Consider the following 21,754-nt stretch of genomic DNA (forward strand, 5'->3'; position numbering starts at 1 on the left):
ACGCGTCCGACACGCACCGCGGGAAATCCATTTTTCCGCGTCGATCCAGTTCGATCCCCGTTTTCGATTATTCCGTTTCAACGGCTACAACTTCGATCAATCGGATCGAAGATATTTTTTTCAGACGCGACAACGTCGTTAACGAAATCGATGTACGCGAGTGTCCGTATGTATTTATGGACGAACAAGAAAATCACGATCGGAGGCGTCTAATGTTTATTATCCAATTAAGACGAGAAACGTCGGGCCAATTACGCGGGACGGTCTATTTCCAGAAACGTCGAACGCAATTATCGCGGGAAACGTCTGAAAGGGGTGTTCCTGGCCGAGACGGCGCATCGCGACGCAGGAAGTAAAAGACGTCGTCGGGAGAAAGAGGTTTTAGTTTCGTTTCACGTGCCAGCGACGTTATCGTGTAGTCTCGAACCGTACGGAAGTTCTTTTACGCCCATCGCTGTACATCGACGCGCACGATGGGAATGCACAAATCTGCGCTCGCGCGACACACGTACGGGACCATTTTCTGTGGATCTTTCACGAAATCTCCCGTGGAATATTCGTAAAGTAAAATAAACTGGAGCGTACGTTTCACGGATCTTCCTATCTCAAAACACTGATAAAGGAGAAAATGTCGAAAAGTGATTGATTTCGATTTTTGCTCCAGAATTCCCACACGCGCGACACACTGTGCGCCGCCGGAAAGATTAATCTCGGGTCTGACACTCGGCGTTAGCGTCAATAAGCTGCGTAATCGTCGCGAGTTGCTGCCATTAACCGACAACTGGGCATTATCAATTCACAGAAGCAACAAAACCCTTCGCGCCGTTGGCAGATTTGAATCTCCAAGGTTGCGTTCAGGTCGAGACATAATTATTTGCCCGTCGTTAACCGCTAATTATGAATTATCGGAGAGAGGCAGCGACTATGTCGGGGTGCTCTGCTGCTCTTCGGAGCCTCGAATCGGATTTAAATAGCAAAAGCTAATTCAGGAACAAAAGGTTCTCGCGAAAGATTTACGAACATCTGTCTCAACATTTCGCGATACCTGGTTGCAATAGAATAGGTAAACAAAATTGGACGAGTGCCCAGAAACAACGATACTTGGAGTTCTCGAAGTGGCTTCTGTATAATGGTAGGCAACCATCCGCGGAATAGTTGAATGCTGATGATGTTGCGTACTCTAAAATTGTTGCTACATTCGAGAGAATCGTGCACGATATTCTCGATGATATTCATCAGAAATTACTATAGAATTCAACCCCTTGATTTAATTACAATTTTTCAAAAGTACACGTACGTTTATACAAATTAATTTTATTTATATTGGTTTAGTGTTGCGAAACAACTTGTGTATGTTTATTTCTCGCGGATCTCCGTGGCTGAAAGCTCGAGGTTTCGATCGAAGTCCCGTCGCGTCGCGAAATTAAAGGCCACCTTTAGCGATCCAACGATCGCATTCGCATGCACGCGAAGAAACGGCGGCGCCGATCGATGGCGCGCTTTATGCCTCCTTTTTTCCTTGCTCGACACGGTTGGATCGTCGTCGACGACCGATTGATGTAATTGCGTGACTGGCAGCTCGTCTAAAGTGACCGATCGGCCGTCAGGGCCCCTTCGTCGGCGCTCATAACGTATGTACGTACGTGGCCATGTAGGAGAAGGCATGGCCAACGGTCCTGGTACGGGGGTCCCACCGGATATTCTCCTATACACGCATCGTTTTCTTACTGGCGTGTACGCAGTTACGCGTCGCGTCTACGAGTTACCCGGCCTGGAACGACGCTTCACTTTGTCCATCGAATTTCACGTCAGTTCTCTACTTTACACGCAAAAACTTAGCAACCTTCTTATAGAACTCCCCTGGTTATACTTTCGGAACGATTCAAAGGTGGATCTTAAAAAATAATCGATTTTGGCGTCGTCTGAAAAGGGAAGATTCGTACAAGAACTCCTATTTTAGGGGATGATAGCAACGTGCTACTTTAAATAAAATTTGTAAACCTTGTTTTAAAAGATTCTTTGGTACTTATTATCTATCGCCTACAGAATCGTTTGAAATTATACAAAAATTACGCACATATTTTTCACCGAAATTCATAATTTTATTCCACAGTGGCAACGATAATATCGATATTCGATGTTAAAATTTAGGCGCCAGGCGCAAAACTTGTGCTAAAGTGCGTATTGTCGAGTTGGACTCGTGGTCAGAGATGTACTGTTTTATCTCGTAGTGTCGCGATAGCACGATCTAAATTATACGGTCTCTTTTATTTCTATAGATTAAATAATAACTGCGAAATATCTATCTTTGTACCATCGTAACTAATTCCGTGCTTCTGTAACCAACCACTGAAACTTATATTTACTATTTCCTCGATTCGTTAATGAATTATATTCTGAGCTCTTTCGGATAGGCCGTTCAAGCAATTTAAATGAAATTTCTATTCTTGATATATGAGCGCAAATGTGACATTTAAAATAATTCAACGAGGGTCGCGAAGAACGCCCGCCACGCAATGTGGGTCGCGATTACGAAAAGGTTAAGGCGTACTGCTCTAGAAAGTAGTTTCCCCTTGACTTTCTATCTCCTACGATCCGTAAAAAATTAATTTTTAACTTCGACGATGTCCCGTTTGAATATTCTGCGAACCGACCGCGAACAAAACGTCGAACGGGGTTAAACTGCAGTTCCAAGGTTCGTTGGTGTTTGCGTGAAAGCTGACGTGTAAGGTCTGATGTGCGAAGCGACAAAGGACAGGTTCGATTGGGCGATATCGTCTCCGGTCGATCTATTTATAATCCTTCGTGTCTCGATGCTTTGCAAGGGTGCTATTCTCGTCAGTAAGAGAGTGCTCTGCACTCGAACTTGGTCCCGCGACAACTTGCCAAGGAAAGATTCCCATGCACCGATGTTTAAAACCAACTGCATCCTTCTTTCGACCTATATCGTTACGCTCGAGACCTCTCGAAGGGTTATATTTAATCTATAAAAACGTTTCTCGAATTCAGTTCTCTCAAAATTTTTCAAAGAACAGAAGCTAGTTTACCAATAAATTTCAAATTCGTATCTGTTGTTCCAACTCTGTTCTCGCGAAGTAAATCGACCAGTGTTCGAGAGACACTATTATTGTGTAAATCGATCGTTTCGAATAGATAATTTGATAAAAATTAGACCGGCACGGTGAAAGCGTTCGCGTTGTACATACGACCCTTAATCGAGTTACGCGGTATGAATGGAGCTACTGTTATTCTGATTCCCCGTAAACGTGTGGGAGTGTCGACGAGCGATTAAGTATCCCCTATCGAACCTATTTTCTTTTTTCCAGCCGGAACTTCGAAGATCCTCGATCCGATTTCCCAACGATATTCACGGAAATCTACGTGAAACTTTTTAATTCGTAAGATCGACTCTGTAAATTTTATTTATCGAAGAAAGGGGAAGACGAAACCCCGATTTGGTGGAATCGGCGTAAGAATGACGTCCGCACGAGACAAATTAAACGCCGCAAAGTACATTTTTCACGAGCAATTCCGAGCGCTCGGCGAACGCCGCTTGTCGCAATAAAATCGCAATAAAAACGGATGGTTCTTATTGCTCGCGTGGAATTCGAGATCTTGTCCCCCTGCATTCCCGTTCCTAATACTTCGTTCAGGGGACAAAGTGTTCGCGATTTTTCGCGGCCTACCACGAATAATCGCCGTCTACGAGGCAACGGAGCCGTCGGTTTTAATGAATCCGCGGCAAGAAGAGATAGCGCAGCAGCGCGAAGGCGGCAGATCGGTAGCGCGATCGTAATTCAAGTAGGATCAAGTGCTAATTGGCCTCGTTAGAACGGTGCCCAGTTGGTGGCACGAGGCGATGGCGCCTTCTAATTATGATTTTTTCTGTTTCTTTTTTTTTCATTTCGAAGACCCACCGGTCGCTTTGACGGGTGGGCGGGCTTTCATCAAGGAATGCAGTTACTGCAATTCATTGCCACTTTCACCCGACGTCGTTGTTCCATCGTGCGCTCGCATTCCTCGTCGGATGCCACGTTTATTGTTTCGATACGACTGCGCGACGAAAAGATACCGCTAAATACTTTTGGCCATTTTTGCGAATTAAATAGTCACGTTTCGTGTATCGAATATCTGGGTTGAACGATTGCGTTTTTGCTTACTGAGTCAATTTCGTAATGTGCTGCGTCAAACTGGTAGCAGACTGTTCGAACAATGGACGAAACAGTTTTGAATAGAAAAAGTCGAGTGTAATGAAATTCTATACGAATACCTAATTTTTGCAATTAAAATATGTGAAATTCGTTCCAATATGTGAGACAACGGGGGACCATCAGTATTTATAACGCGACGAAACGATGAATAAAATGGTATTAAAGTATTATGTTATTAAGGATACGATCCCAAGGTTTTCAAAATCAATTTTCGTCGAGGAGAACTGCAATGGAAAATGTTTTATTTCCTGGTCGGCGTAAGAAGAAACGTTCCATGTTTGATACCAAATTTAGACAAATACGTCGAGAGTTTATAAGGAAGTACTGGAAACTGCACACCGTAATAACAGCCTGATTTCTGCGGAATCGCAGTTTCAAGAAGGCTGGATGAGACTTGTTCTGCTTTCGTTCGCGTAATCACTGTCTTAGCGCAGCGAAGGTAATGGACAGAGCGTGAATCATAAATGTCGTCCATACTAGTTCGAGACCTCCGTCGTCGTTCTAAAAGCTCTATTTAGTAGTGTCCAACACCGTATCGTTTCTTTTTTTTCTCTCCTTGCAACGCACTTAACACTTTACAGACCGACTTTTTGCTAACAGCAGTAACTAGAAAACGAATAATCGTCTCTGTATGCTACGTGTAAAACAAAAACTCCATACATAACGTAGACTCAATTTATTTAACTGAAAAGTCGAACAAATTCAAGTGTAAGAATATAAATAATAAATTAAAAAGACATATAGTTTTTCTAATTCGACATAAACTTTTATTTTAAAACGTCATTGTCTTCTTGTTAACGATAAATAAAAAGTACTCGAAAACAAAATAATAATAAAATCTAGTTTATTCGTAGAGTTCATAATCTTTAACATGCTACTATAAACATGCATAACAATTACATAAAATACTCAAGAAAAGTAAACGTTTAAACGTGTCACTGTTGATAAAAAAAAGGCACGTAATTACTCATTTATGTTGACATAAGTGTTGCTTGCTATTCTCTGCGAATAGCGGAAGCGTACACGTGAGCAAATGAACAGAAATAAAAATTACGTAGTAGCAGATGTGTCCGAGCATTTATCTTCTGCGAAGATGAAAGATCAATCGAAGAACGAAGTAAAAAATATCACGAAGAAGGCTGTCGAATACGTTAAACATATCGCTTTTTTAATTACAGATCGAATAAATTAATTTAAAAAAAAAAAGAATCGTACGAATCCCATTGGACGAAAATAGTTGTTCAATTCCATTTATCGTTTCCACGGTTTTATAATCAGTAGATTGTGTAAATCGTCGTCTCGTAAATAATTCAAAGTGTACGAGGAATCGATCAATTAAACGTTTGAGTCGATTAAAAATAACAACAATCTGCTGTACAATTTACGATGTCGAAGGCCGCGGTGTATGGCGAGCCTGCGAGAACGTAGCCGCGAAACGAAGTATTTGCTTTCCGAAGGAAATTATACCTATGACATCGTAAACGTCGACAAATGGTTGCCAGTTACACGATGACAGATAAGCAGACTGCGAAACGTACACGGCAATTCGCTCCATAAAAGGCAACAATGAGCAACACGATACTAAAGAGCAATGAAGCGAGACTGCATAGTCGGCTAAAAATCATCTGGACTGAAACTGTTCGAAAACTAACAAAATTTAAGTAATATTCAAACTCGCGATTTTTACGAAATTTTTATGAAATCCATTTACACATATTTCTAATGATCTGTGAGATATTCGAGTAAATACGATTTGTGCCTCTACTTTGAGGGTTGATTTCACCCCTTCAAAATGAACGATGGCAGAAGAAAAATACGAGTCAAATATTTTTATTTCAACAGAAATTTTAGCTTCTACATATGTTTCATTCGGTAAATTAATTTATAAATGAAGATACGTCAACGAATTTTTTAAAAACCAATGTCCAGACGAAATTGAGACTTTTATTCGTTATTCGCGAATAAAATTTGCTCTGAATCTTCTCGTAAACGATCCGATGCTAAAAACGAGCTGCGATTCTCGGGAAAAGCGGCAGCAAACGTTCGCTTCCACAAATTGTTTAATTGCTCGCTCTCGCCCGCGGAATTTCTGGACGATGAGCTCACACGCCGCTGTCTCGTGATCGTTTCCGCGAGGATGTCACGCTTTTTTGATGGATCGCGACGATATCCATCCAACAAACGCCCAAGAAGAAACGCGAACCTGTTGGCCTTTGGCAAAAGAACGTGTACAACGAGGGAACGATTACAGTACAATGACTGTATCTTTAGGGCTTTTTCTTTCCTCCTTTGATCTCCAAGAACAACTACAGATGTGCAAAAGTATACAGAAAAAGGCATTTAAGATAGACCACCTGAATACAACTTGTTTACCTTTGACGATGGACAAAAAGCTTCGAAGGAATCTTGGTTACAAAGGAGAAGTAATAAGTTTTTAAATGGAATTAGTAGATTTTTAAGAATTGGAACTGTAAGTTCGAAAAATCTGAAATCTACGAATGACGGAAAGCAAGTTTCGTCTTATAGCAAATATTTAGTCGTTCGCAGGAAAAGGATGTTTTTCTGCGGTGCATAAGTGTGCACCGGATACAACGACTGCATCGATCGGTGCATTCTGCGACAAAGGACTACATATTAAGCGTCGCACGTTGTCTCTTATTTCGATCCTTTTCAATCACATCGAAGGAAATACAGTCGAATGGTGATTATACCATCTGCCGATGCCATGAATTATTCACGACTTAGTGGAAGAGATTAATTAATTTTCGTCTTTGGACGAGTGGGATTATTATAAGATATTGCGAATTGTTGGGGCACGACAAAATTCTGGAATTGTTTAATTTAACTAGAACTACCGGAAGTGGTTACAATGATTGGTAATTTCTAATAAGAATTCTGAACAATTTACTCGGCTAGATTTTTGAAAATTCACCGTAGTTTTCTATACGAGAATAAACATTTATGTTTATTGCATTATTCGTTTCTTCGAGTATATATCGTTTTCATTTCTTTGGTACAAATAAATCCACCAAGCTCTAGTGTTAATAATATTCTAGGCAATGCACTTAGTTGTGATAATCTTATGGTATCTTTATATCGATAAGGTTCTTTGAAAATCGGTCATGCGATTTCTTTGATAAACTGTTCCGTTTAAAATGAGAATGACTCAAATGATTAAATATTTCTATATCAATATAGTTCTATGATCAAAAGGAGACAGTCTTTGGGCTAGGAAAAGACGATTGACCGGAAAGACTTCCGAAACATCCGAGGAACGTGGGTGACAGGCGATACTGTGTAACACAAAAATAACTTCCGAAATCTGCGCTGAAAGTCTGTCCTGCCAGTGATAAACGACAACTAATAGGAAAATGCTGCACATTCCCAAGCACCGTATCTGAGACCAGCGATAAACATTATCGCGAGGGAAAAAGAAAGTGCATTTGTTGGCGACGAGTGTACAGTGTTCCTTTAATGCTCAGACATTCGATAAGATTGCTCGAAGGAAACTCGAACAAAATTCAGAAGAAGCTGACGATATTATTGCAGAACTATCAGTTTAGAAAACATTACATTTATTCGATTTTAGTTGGCAAATTCATAATTACAGAAGAAAAAGAATGATTCATTTTTCCACTCGACGTTGCTTCTGCTTTCTAAAATCATCGTAAATCAACCGGAGCGACGAAAATCGATACGCTTTTTGTCGTTAAAAACGCCACGGCAGGAAATATCCTGTTACCGAACGTAGTTATGGTTGCTATAGTTCCGAGGACACGGTCACATGTCGCGGCTGATCCTTGTCAACCACGGAGAAAATCTCCATCCTGTGGGATTCCATAACGAGTCTATTTGGTTTAGAGCTAAAGAAACCCATCTGCTTATTTATATATTTTGTTAATTCTAGCCATAAAAGCATTAAAATAGAAACAAATTAGCTTGACGTAAAAGTAAATTTTTATTTATATGTACCCTGAAAAAGTTTTAAATATTCCACAACTTTTAGAGCTTCTAACTAAACAGATCCCTCAAAGGACCAAGGGTTTAACTCTCAAGAAACATGCTGGAAGGAAACGACCAAGCTCCCCGGTTTCGAAGCGTTGTTTACTGTTTATAGCATTCGAGGCGAGTGTTTTCAACGGATAAAAGTGTTTTCCCGATTTCATGCTCCTTTTTTTTCGTAAACCGAGCTAATTTGGGAACGGGAACGAGGTGTACTCTATAAATTCTGAGAACCCGGTTTCGCTTTGAGTGCCAACGGGCCGGGAACAGTGGTGAAAATTAAAGACGTACGCTGTAGCCTTTGTGGAACGATTAAAAATATTTCTCACATTTTATCATTATATTAACTTAAAAAATTTTCATTGTAAAAGCATTCGAGATTTCGAAACAGTTGCTTACGTACGCTTATAATAGCGTGTTAAATCTTGTAACTTTGTAAGGCTCACTCGACATCGTAAGTAAACCAGTTTAGGACGACGGTAGCTGGGTCCTTCACCTACCATTCCATCCCAATTATAACGCAACAGCATAATCGCGAAACAAAACGAGAAAGATACTCACTCGTCCGGCAGGGTGAAAATTCTTGCGATTCGTTGAAGTGGCTGTTAACGACCCAACAGGTGCCGACGGGCTCCCTTCGATTTCCGGCCGTCGATTCCTTGCTCCACCGATTGTCCTCGGAATCGTACTTCTGCTGGGACAAGGAGAACCAGATATACCTGGGGGCACACGCCTGCGAACACACAACAGAAAACGTTTAAACGTCGCCGTCGATACGTGTTTCTATCGTTCATGACTGTTCCAAAGCAATTAGACGTAACGACCAACCGGTCGACTTGTCAACGATCAACCCAACCATAATAAAGTGGACACCATTTACCGAGGAAACGCGATTTTCGAACCTTCTTCCACCCACGACGATATTTCTCGAATTTGATACCAGCAGTAATATGGAGTTTTACGTTCTTTCGACTGTATTGGAAAAATTGTATTCCTTACGTGACATATAAAATTAATTTAGACAATCAAACAAGTATAGGTACTATTTTCTATATTTCGTAAATTTCTTAGACTGTTAGAGGGTGAAACGATGTGTTTGTGTAGTTCGCGATCGTTCCATCGCAATTAGACGTAATGGCCAGTGGGCTCGTTAAGCGCGCTTTGTTCCGATCTCTGGGAAGTAAAGACTTCCACGTCGATTGAAATTGCACGTGCTGTGCAGCCGGTCACGCCTTTACGTGACGACGTGACATCAAGTTCGAGACAATCGCAGCGTGAGATGCGTTCGATCGCGTTATGCAACCGAACTCTCGTATCACTGCCGCATTTAGATGATTACCAACGCTTAGACGGCTCGAATATTAGTCGAATAAAATTTCAATACTACTAGGTCATACGACTATTCCAAGACGAATCGTTCAAATAGGATCAAATGAATCATAACGCTTTTTATTTTTAACAATACACCGAAATAACAAGCGTACAACGTGTTGATAAAACAATATCATTCGTAAATACAGGCCAAACAGATAATGTTTAAGAAGCTAAAACGAACGTAAAAGTTCTAACAAATAAACGAGTCGCGGAGGCACCGCGTTAATTCATTTAATTCATACTTTTTATTTTTAATACTCCACAATAACAAGCGTACAACGTGTTGATAAAACAATATCATTCGTAAATACAGGCCAAACAGATAATGTTTAAGAAGCTAAAACGAACGTAAAAGTTCTAACAAATAAACGAGTCGCGGAGGCACCGCGTTAATTCATTTAATTCATACTTTTTATTTTTAATACTCCACAATAACAAGCGTACAACGTGTTGATAAAACAATATCATTCGTAAGTACAGGCCAAACAGATAATGTTTAAGAAGCTAAAACGAACGTAAAAGTTCTAACAAAATAAACAACGAGTCACGGAGAGAGTTAATTAATTTCGCACGCGAGAGACCAGAATTTAATGAATCGCAGTGATTACGGTTCGCCACAGTGCAACCGGTATTAAACACCGCGATCAATCTTAACGAGATTGACACGTTATGAGTCACGGAATCACGGCGAACCTGACAACGAACCGACGGTCTCGAATTTCCACGAATTCTATAATTAATTGAATTTATCGCGAGACCGGGTTTTAGCGCTCCCGTTCCACGCCACGCGACGAGATTGCGCGTTAACGAGTTTCAAAGAAATTTCTTAGACGCCGTTCTGGTCGATGAGACGCAAAGTGCGTCGTTGCATACGTATATTTACCAGTCGTATTATTAAGGTCATCAGCTGCTAGCGTGGCTCCCTAGTCAAGTACGGATGATTGACGTAATACGGAGATTATTGCGCGTGTGAGCGAACCTTGTCCCAGGATCGGAGCGCGAAAACAAACGGTTGAAACGATCCTATCGCCAAAAATACTCGTCGTTTCGACGGTTACACGATCGCCTCGCGAAAAAGAGATGACGTACCCATCGAGTTGCGGCTTCGAAACGAAACGTGAGAAACACAGTGATACTAAACTTGGTACCCATTACCACTCGAGCGATATTTTAGATTTTTCTTTTCGAGAAACTATACTACACAACGATTTCAAACATTGTACACATATTTGTTTCAATTGATTATACGAATATTTTCGCGCGCATAATTAATTAGGAACTGTTCGCGTCGCGGTGTACAGTTTGGAGGACGCTGGTTTATGGGGGCCCGTGCACGCAGTCAGCGGTACGGGAGCATTTAATTCGAACGTTGCGATAAATCAAACGCGAAAGGGACAACGCAACGTTAATGCAGATTGCGTCTATATGCAGATTCAAGGCAGAACAAACGCGTGGTATCGTCGCGTACGCGGTCCCGGCAACATTTTAATCGGTTTCCAAGGCTAGCCCTGTGTAAACGAGCCCTAACGAGCAGGACGCTGATTCCGCATGCACAGGAATCGTGCGCCCCGACGGTGCACGCAACATTGCATTATTAATTGCGAGCCAATTAAGGCGCGTTACAAACGTTACATCGTTTTACCACGCGAATCGGATGCTGCGCGAGCGTTAATCGAAAACCGAACGAGAGAAGCAGCGCCCCTGTTGTCGTTGATTAACGCGTCCCGAGTGAAAACTTGATTCCGTATCGAGACCGTAAGTGTTCTCTGTCTTTCAGCGTTAAAACGACCATTACGTGCGAACCTGTTGCGCGCGATGAGCTTCGAAGGATCACTTTCGTTTCGTCGAACGCTACGACCATTTTGGAGAACGATTTTTCAAGATGTTCACGATTTTCCGGGTGTGGTGTTTCATTATTTGCTTTCCTTTACTGTTAGTTCGACTTTAATACTTCGAAATATAGCAAAATTGTTATGCGAATCGGAATTTTTTACTGTCAGTTAGAGGATCTCTCTTTAACGCTAGAACTATCAATAATTATAGTGTACTCATTTGTATCAAAGGAATTAAAACGAAAGGTACGCGAAGAAACGTATAATGCAATGGAAATAAGTGTTTATCCATTAATAAAATTTTCAAAAATTCAGTCGAATTAATTTCGTACAACTTTTATTAGAAATTACGAATGGGTCTTTTTGACTGCATTGGTAGTTCTGGTGTTAATTAGACGTAACGACCATCTGTCTGTTCTGGCTTCCAATTTGTCGTTGATCGTCGAGTAGAGGAAAGTCAGGAACGAGGACCACGAAAAGAGAAGAGCCTGTGCGTCGGTGTGTAACCGCAATTTATCCATTGCGCCAGTTTAACTCAATCGCAACAAGGATGATCGTCGCCTTGAAGGGCGCCGAAATAAGTATCGACTCGAGTAACGAGTTCCTTTTGCTGTTCAGAAACGAGTCGTTCGAATACTTTTTCTTCGAATAAAAACGACGAACGAGACTCGTACATTTAGAATAAAGTAAAAAATATTGTATATTGTAACGAAACGTTAGAAATGGCCACTGATTATCTTCAATATTGGAGAAATTCACATAAAATCGTTTCAATTTCTTCAAGTTAAAATTGTCCGTCTTCCTGACACTTCGAAGCAAACAAGTGGTGACCGAACATACGAACATCGGGCATCGAAGGGTTAATACTTCTCGAGAACACCAAGTTAACACATTGCAGTCCGTGTGCACGTATTTGTGCGTTTCATGGAAAGTCGAGATAAAGTCGAGGCGCATATTTATGCATTTCTGCTAATATTTGCTGATGCGTGACTAACAGATACCGTACCCGATAAATAAAAATTATTATCTATTACGGAATTTCCTTATACTTAAAAAAAAAGTTTATTTCTGGAAAATTCACTTTTATCTAGATTCTCTTAACTTTGGACTGCGTACACTGTTTCTATATAGACATTTGCCAGCGTAAAACGTATGGGCGCAAAGATATAGATCTCCCCGATGGGTCGGCAATGCGTTAAAGCGTTAACAGAGAAACTGCAGTCATTTTTTACGTATCAAAGACAAACGAGAGACCGACTTCGAGGGTCGAAACAGCTGGTAGAACGAACGAGAGGGGGATAAAAGTATTCTCGAATCGAAACGCATAATAGTACAGGACAGCCCGCAAAGAAATATAAGAATGAGTTTGGTCATCGGACGTTCCAAATAAAGCACTCCTTTAGCGAACCCCTTTTGAATGCGTCTCGTTGAGCCGGATCGCTCGAGGAGGAAGGCGAACCACCAAGGAAGAGTAAATGAAGAGGGAAGTCAGGATTATCACGGGTTACAGCTGCTCGCGGATCGATCGTGACCGAGCCGCTTTAAGTAAATCGATCTTGTACCTCGACACCAGGCCCAGATGCATCTTGATCGTGATACGTATTAAAGAATCGACAGCTGATCGACGCGTGGATGATGATCGTGCAGCACCAGAACGTTCAAAAAGCAAAAAGGGTAGACGAAGGTTCGATGTTCTTTTTCCGTTACCGAGAAACGAAGTGTAACGATCGCGATACGGAACGATCCAGGACGCTGTTGCGAACGATTTCGATACCGGTTCGAATGAAAATAACGCTAAACAAATTCTGAATTATATTTCTATAAATAGAAAATAACCTTTCGATACTCGGACTTTGGTAACAACCAGAAGTTCGACGATGCTCGAGGGTTAATGAGAGAAATACATACATACGTGCGTGTCGGGCCACTCGAAACGCAATTTGCTCGTCGCCAAAGAGCCCGGAAGACGTTAAGGATGGGTAATGACACGTTTCAAACGCATTTACTTCGATCGTAAGGAGGCAAATCGTTCGGGGAACGAAAAGTAAGGTGCCTTTAATTGCGCGGAGAAAAGAGGAGCGAAAGGTTTCGAAAGAAAGGGCAATAATAACAATTCGAACGACGGGCAGTATTCTTTGGGCGTGATTGCGCTAACCATATCTGCGTTCACTCTTCATTAAAACGACCACTCGAAAGAACTTAAGTCCGGGCTAATGGCACGGTTCTTTTAATGTCTTCAGCCGAACCGCCTCCGACCGGCCTTTCGACGCGCGCGAGAACGATTCGAGCTTTTTCGATTGCTATCGAACACGCGTCGACCGATTTCTTTTTGATTAAATTTTCTCAGTCCCCGAAGAAATAAGTGACAAATAAAATGAACCGTGTTTGAAGTTTTCAACGAAGTTTCAAGCGTCGGGGAAAGAATTATACCATAAATCGTGCGATTCAGGCTAGGGAAACCCCAGACCAGAAAAGATTTAAACCTGGGAAATACTGCGATAAAACACCCTTGAAAAAAGGGCAACCACGTGGAAAGTACAAGGTACTTAGGGGAAAATAATATGAAAGTAAACTATCTAAATTTCTGTTACCGAAAAGATGATCGAAAGTGATCGTTCTCCCCTCATTGAAGATCTACGATTTCGGGGCAACCTAATCAATGATTCTTTTCAGAGTTACCCTTTCACTCACAAACTTTCCACCGTATCCTTTTACAAAATATTGCAATCGTATTTATCTTTCGACGGGATAAAGATTATCTCTCCAACCATAAAGCGGAAGGAGCTTATCTAAATAGCAACCTGCCACGATGAAACTTATTTCATTCTTCATCGTCAACCACATATGCACGACCTATCATAAGCGAGAGACCACTCTCCGAATACCTGCATATTATATATTATACTTTTCCTCAATCTTCAATTACCCAAATTTCTTTTGCAAAAAATTTCCAAAAAGAGCTCAACAATAGATCTTTTAAACCAGAATAGCTTCTCGATCTTGATGTACGATTTAATTACAAGCAAATTCTTATACAGGGTGTTCGGCCACCCCTGGGAAACATTTTAATGGAAGATTCTAGAGGCCAAAATAAGACGAAAATCAAGAATACCAATTTGTTGATGGAGGCTTCGTTAAAAAGTTATTAACAATTAAATTAAAAAATTTCAAATCGTTTTGGAAAAATTATTTTTGGTTGCAGGGGTCAATTACAATCATTTTTGGGCATTAGACATACCCTCGAAATCCTACCCACTTTCGAGAAAAAAATTCGAGAAGGTGTAAAATTTTTCGAGAAAATTAAAATATTTCAAATCGTTCTGGAAAAATTATTTTCGGTTGCGAGGGTCAATTGCAATAATTTTTGGTGAATAAATCTACCCCCGAAATCCTACCCACTTTCGAGAAAAAAATTCAGTATTGGCGGAACTTTAAACGTTAATAGCTTCTTAACGAAGCCACCATCAACAAATTGGTATTCTTGATTTTCGTCTTATTTTGGCCTCTAGAATCTCCCATTAAAATTTTTCCCAGGGGTGGCCGAACACCCTGTATACTATTTAATTTTTTAAAAATCTGTTCGCAGAAAAAGGATTTATTTACGAATACCAGCGCTTGTATGGATCTACGCGACCATGGAAATGGGTTGGAAAATAAATCACAAACTTTCCGAGGGAAAATGGGAGGTCCATGCGTGGCCCAAGTGCCTTTATGATGTTGCCGAAATTTACGAGCGAACGATCGGTAGCAGGCAAACGAAACTGTCCCACTGCCTACCCGTAAACTCTTTCCGCGTTTGACCTTTATTGTTCGAAACGTGTAACGCACGTGTGCGCGCGGGAAATTCCCCGGGGTTCAAAGAGTGCGCTGACAAGCGGCGCTATAATGGTAGGACCGTATCTTTCGCGGCGAAACGGCACCGTAAATTAAAACAATATACCACTATTTTATCGCTTGGAATATTCCCCCGCAATACTTAATGCGTTTCCATTGTAAGCGGCTGGGAACTCTGGCTCGCGGTAAAAGTCCCTGCACACCGGGAAATACGGTTTCCTTTACGGGGGAGATTGCATTTCGGTGTCTTTCCTTTCCATTGTTTTTCCTGTTATTTACTGTCCCGACAATCCGCATCAATAGAACTTCCGAGCTGGACAAAATGACCCGTTCAGAATTTCTAACAAAAATCGTTACACATTCAATCGACTGGATTTTTGCAAATTTACTGTGGTTTCCTATAAGAGAATAAATAAACATTTATTTAATTCCATTTATTGCTTAAGGTATTTATCGTTTTAATTTCTTTGATACAAATAAATACTCCATAATTGTTGGTAGTTCCAGTGGTAAGAAAGACTGATACGAAAGAGGATCAAGAAACTTTAAGGGGGAAAAATATGTAGAAATACTAAAACAAATTTAAGGAATGTTAAGACTACGATGATAATTTCTAAATAAATTGTTACACATTTAATCGACTGGATTTTTGCAAATTTACTGTGGTTTTCTATAAGAGAATAAATAAGCATTTATTTCTCCATAATTGTTCGTACTTCTAGCGTTAAGAGAAAGTGGGATGAAAGAGAATTAAAAAAACTTGAGGGGGAAAAATATTAAAACAAATTTAAAAAATTCTAAGACTAAGATACCTGCTGCCTGATGAATAAGACTCTAACCCTAAACTCCAACCCTAATCAGCAGGTTGCTCTGCCACCGTGTTTTTCACGGTCGTTGAGAGATCGATGCGAATAAAAAAAAGTAGTTAAAGATCGGTGAAGAATAAAGTGTGGGCAATGTCGTCCCGTTCGACGATGCTCGATAAATTTTTGAAGAAAAAGCGTAGAGTACGCCTTCGTTCACGAACGAACGGACCAGCCGGGCATAAGTTATTCTTGCGCGTGAATGAGGTCATCTTGGGTCGGCTGCAACCAGACCTAACCAACGAGGATAGATCGTCACAGTATTTCAAGTTAAGGGAGCCGATATGCTCCCGTGAAATCGCCGATGGTTTTCCGTGAAACTCGAATAACCCACATTTGTGTGTCAATTTGTACGAAACTTGGTACAGATATTCCTGTTTAACCCTGTGAGGGAACACAACGATATTGTTTCAAAGTGATTATGTAGGGCAAAATACGTAAGCGGAAAATTAAAAAAAAAGATATGTATGCTTGAGTTAGTGGTAGGTGTTCGAGGAAAAGTGCAAAGAGTTAAGGGATGAAAATCAGTAAAAATTCAAAAAATTAAACACAAAGATATTTATCAAAATGAAAGATCCCTTGCTACCGTTTACTAAATCACTGTCTCTAAAATTCGAAAAAAATCTCTCGACGTATCGTTCGAAACGAACAACGCCGTCGTTTCTACCACGTAAAAAGGTCCCCACGACCGAAGGCACACTGGGCCAGAGAAAAAGCAGACGAGAGGGCCGAGGAATAAATAATCGTCGACGTTACAAGCTTCGAATGAGCTACCACCCACTAACCGACTCACCGTCCACCGGCGATTCTCCGTTTCGAGCGTAAAAAAGATACTCGCGTTTCGTTAAACGGGGGTCCGACGGAAGATAAAAAGGGGCAGCCGTTTTACGCGAATGAAATATTCCGGCTAAATTTGTCCCTCGCGCGCCCCCCTCCCTCCCCTGGTCATATTTTTCACCTGGTTTCACCCCCTTCGTCTTTCTCGGCCGCGACAGGATAACGGATCGACGCCACGGACGGATATTTACGTCACGAGAATAGGAGGTGGTCGCACGGAAGACACGTTTCGCTTCAGTTTCGTGGTTGACTCACCTCCTGCGCACCTTCTGAGTCACTGCCTTATTTATACATCGCGCGACGGTCTAGTGGCTACGTACGCGCGTTACACGTACGCGAAATCGCATTGGTGGGAAATCTCGGGACGAACGAAACCGAGGATTTGTCAGAGGAACAAAGACTCCGGGGCCGTTTCGTTGAATGCGTTCTCCGTGATGTTGGCCGCCTGGTCGCGGATACGGCGGCAATATTTCAGATTTCCGAGGAGAAAGGTGTGAGTTATCGCGCCCCCTTCTGTTCTCGTGTAAGGTTTGATGGCTAAAGACCGAGTTACATTACGGGGACCGATGTAAACGCCGTTGGCGACAAACTGACTCCCGCCAAGGGTGGCCGTTTTGCTTTTGCACTGGTAACTCGAACTTTGTCGCGCGGTACGTTTGAAACACCTTCTCTCGAACTCAAACTTTATCCTTCGTATGGTGAATCGTTATTTTTAAAACCAAATTTTTTCTAATCAGAAAAATTATCATCGAGAATCCGTTGAACGAATTCCTTCAACCCCTAAGTGAACTCTCAATCTCGAGTGTATTATTTTACTTAATATTGATTTTTACCAAACTGGTAAATGGAAAGCAACTTTCCTTTAAAGCATTTAAAAAACAATGAACTAACGGAGGATTACATAAATTTTCAAATAATTACACTGATATATGTTACGTAAGAAATAGTATTTGCACTCGTGTGAAGGAAGAATAATTCTATAGGTAATATTAATAAAGGTATCAATGAAAGTTTTTAAAATTACAATTATACAATATTAGTTTAAACTTGTGTAGGGTCGCAGCGGCCCCAATAATTCACTTAAGAGTTAAATTCGATTCGAAGCTGAAAAAGTAACGACCGTACAAATGGTCGAGGAAGAAGAAGAACGCGTTCGTATTTTCGACACAGAATTAAATCGCGATCCCTTTATTGGTGCCATCGGCAAATTGCGAGCGACACGATAGCGTCTCTCTGTCCGGCGGTTCTGATTCCGTCACGGTACGACCGATCGTAATTAGAATCGGTCAAAGTAGCTGCTCCATGCGAACGGTCTTAAGGGCACGAAAGGCCGCCGCGGGCAAAAAGCGATCGTTTAACGGACGTTGCAATTTGTCCCGTCGACAAAACACGCGACTGGAATGCGTATTGTCTGCCCGTTGGATTATCCTCCCTGCTTGGTCTCCTCCTACCGGGCAGGATCTCGCCAGGAGCAAGACGGAAGAGTCGCTGGATGAGACCCTCCGAGCATTTATTTTCGCGCGAATCGACTCGACCGATTCCAGCAAAAATAAATGACCGTAACTTTGTTTGAGAATCAATTTTTGAATTCCAAAGAACGCGAGAAATTCTAGACTAGAATACCCCCTCGATTCACCCGCGTACGATTCCGACCCAAACCTTGCCTAAAGAAATTCCAGCGTTAAAAGGGGACACGCAACGAAATATAGAAAAAAAAAGAAATCCGCACCCCCTGGTCGGGAGACAGAATGATCAACCGCTTCTCGCAATATCTCTCGCACGGCCACGGGAATTTCTCAAACATTGTCCCGTCGATTCCCTCTGACAATGGTATTTCCATTCCGGCGGCCGACAAACGTTCGATCTACCTCGGCCCCATCGATCCCGGGGGCCTCGCGGAGGGAACCGTATCCCCAAAAAGGGCTAGCCCTCCGCCGGGAGGGGGGAGGAAGGGCCGTGAAACGAGTCGACGGGAAAGGTCGCGATCGAACGGAAAGCGAACTTCGAACGCGAATTTCGTACAAGACTCTGCTCTCAGGTTGGGTCGTCGGGGTCGGGGATGACGCTCGTCTGGGGCCCCGATAACGCGCGCTTTTAACTTTTAATCGATGCGTCCCCGCCGGGGTAGGATTCCCCGACGAGGATTCACGACGCTCGCGGCTTTATCGCGGTGACTCCATCGTATTTTATCGTCGCCGATTGTTCCCTCCGTCCGAGCGTCCCGCGCCCGATGCCGGTAGTTTTTGTCTCGTCGGGGGATACTTCTTTCTTCGCTGGGTTTCTTCTGCCCGCCTCTTACATGGGAAGGACCCAACTCTGTCCCCCACCCTTCGATTTTAACATGCTTTCTCAGGGCATCGTGTACAGGGAACGCTAAACCGTGGACTATGGACGCTCGATAATTTTTTAAAAAATCTGACGACTATTTTTTCCTTCGACGTCTGAGTATTTTCGAAGGGTTATAAATAAGAGGTGCGTCTCTTATGTGAGGTATTAACGACGATTATCGTTCCCATCATCGCGTAAGTTTCACATAACGAAACGTCGCCGCAACATTCTCATCCTCCGGGTCGCGGGCATTATGCGGGAATTATCTACTTACTCCAGAATGCGAGTGCACGTTCCACGGTAAATGCCGCGCGGCTTTTTCCGCGCTGGCTCTTTCTCGCTTTCTCTAGTCGCCAACGAGCAGCCGCGACACGGGAATTAAAGATAAGTAATTACCGGTGGCGCAAGTAAGGGAAGTTATTTCTTCCGCGGCCAACGAGCGTTGGACGTTCTCGAACTTCGCCGCGAACGATTTCACGCTCTGCGATTCGTTCACCGTGGCTGGGTCAATCGCGATTCCCCTCGAGGATACATGACGCCGTGCGTCGAAATCGCTGGGAGCGAACGATCCAATTATTCGACCGAAAACTAAATCTTCGTAACTCGGAAAACTCGCGAATAAAAAATAATACAATACGAGATATTTGCTGGGACATTTATGGAATACGAAATAGGGACTGTGATATCGAAATGGAATTTAGCGTAAATAAAATGGATCGTTGAAGAAGTTGGAACGATGAAGAGAAAATCATATAATTCAAGTTAATTAACGTGGCTGTCTCCGTGGATCCGGGGGCCGATCTCCGCTTTTCGGCGTGCATCAAACTTGCAGGTAGACGTCACTTATACGTGACGGGAATAACTTCTTTCCGCTGTGTCGTTTTAGCACCGTAGACGACGCGTCGAAGCATTTGGCAAGATTACATATGAACCTCACGTATCCATCTCCGGTCGTAAAAGGAGACAGGACGGAGCTTCTACTCAGTCACACTATTAATTAACAAAAACTTGAATCACTATATAAATACCGTTCCTTAAATTCCAATACTGGCGACTTTACGCCGAGTCTCAGAAAATTCTCGATTCCTCTTATCTTCGCATTTTTCAATATGTCAGGAAACTTTCCTTAACCCTTGAGTGGACTCTCAATCTCCACTGAATTACTTCACTTAACGTTGATTTTTACCAAATTGGTAAATGGAAATCAACATTCTTTTGAAAAAAATAATGAACTAATGGAGAAATGTATAAATTTTCAAACAATTACATTGACAATAATCCACTTAAGGGTTAACGCGTTGCTCGTTGAACCAATTATAAAATCAGAATAAACGAGCTTTTATTCTGAATAGAAGTACCAGCTTCGATCAGAACTGTTTGAAACAAATATTTTCGGAACCTTTTCAAGCGTAAAATGTTCAGACTTATCGAGAAAGACAAATTGCAGTGTCTGCTTCTTAAGGAATATTGTTGACGAATTGTCTTTTTAATATGCGTCGTTGAAAGCAAGGATAATCGATGGAATAGCGTCAGAGAAGGACACCGTCCGGAACGTCAATCGTAGGACTCTACCACTGAGGATCGCTGCAGGACGTCCGTTTTCTGGATAGAAGTAATTCACGCGGATGCATCAGGTAGCATGCAAGAACCTCAGCGTCGGGCCTTTATTAATGCACGCGTGAATACACGCTTCTGTTTGACAGGAATAACTGGCGATATTATCGTCGATCGTGCAAGGAGAGAATTATGCAATACGCCTTTGAATATCCACCGACCAGTTTCCAATTTGCATAAACCGCTTCCTGAGGAATGCGAAGAATAGACTTCTGCGCGCGGGTGTATTGAATTTAAGGTTCTAACGTCGCTAAGAAATATATAATGAAAACAAAAAATAACGATTATGAAAACTGTGAGAAAAGACCAGAAGGATAGTATGGAAACAGCAACCTGAAATCGAGAACGCGTATTAATATTAATATTAACCCTTTGCACTCGACTACCGTCATAAATCTGGCGAACAACTCGAATGTTGATACTTTGTCATTGTTCGTCCCGATCGGGGCAAAGATTCGTCCGAAACGTCGCAAAAAAAGGCTCGTTTCTCTTATTTGGAGAAAGGAGAAAAGAGAGAAAGGTCGGAAGCGCGAAACATCTGGCAGCAATCAAGGAGCTGTATCTTCGAAACGTCGGCGGATCGCGAAAGAGAACAGAAGTACGAAGAAGAAGAAGAAGTCGAAGAAACATCGCTGGATTGGATGGTCGCGAAAAAACGAACCAACAACAGTCCCAATGCTGGATGGAAATGCGAGTTTATTTAGTGAAAAAAGAAAAGACATGGCTGCACGATTTTTTGCGTCTAAACATAATTTCTTTAAATTGAAACCAAGCAATTGAATCGCATCGAAATCTTCTAGTCTCTTATTTTTAGCGACGATCAAACATCGTTGTACAAATACACCGAATTATAATTACG

General features: G+C 41.9%; 1 protein-coding gene across 2 annotated transcripts in view; it reads right to left on the reverse strand.

Annotated features, from left to right (window-relative positions):
• The window catches only part of If (integrin subunit alpha inflated), a 72,723-nt gene that overhangs the window by 25,483 nt on the left and 25,486 nt on the right, over window positions 1-21,754 (reverse strand). For both annotated transcript variants that reach the window (XM_076783739.1, XM_076783738.1), the window contains exon 4: window positions 8,775-8,946. In XM_076783739.1, coding sequence (XP_076639854.1) covers window positions 8,775-8,946 — 172 coding nt within the window. The remainder of the gene's footprint in view (window positions 1-8,774; window positions 8,947-21,754) is intronic.

The sequence above is a fragment of the Colletes latitarsis genome, chromosome 2 (assembly GCF_051014445.1).
Source record: "Colletes latitarsis isolate SP2378_abdomen chromosome 2, iyColLati1, whole genome shotgun sequence".
Classification (NCBI taxonomy): domain Eukaryota; kingdom Metazoa; phylum Arthropoda; class Insecta; order Hymenoptera; family Colletidae; genus Colletes; species Colletes latitarsis.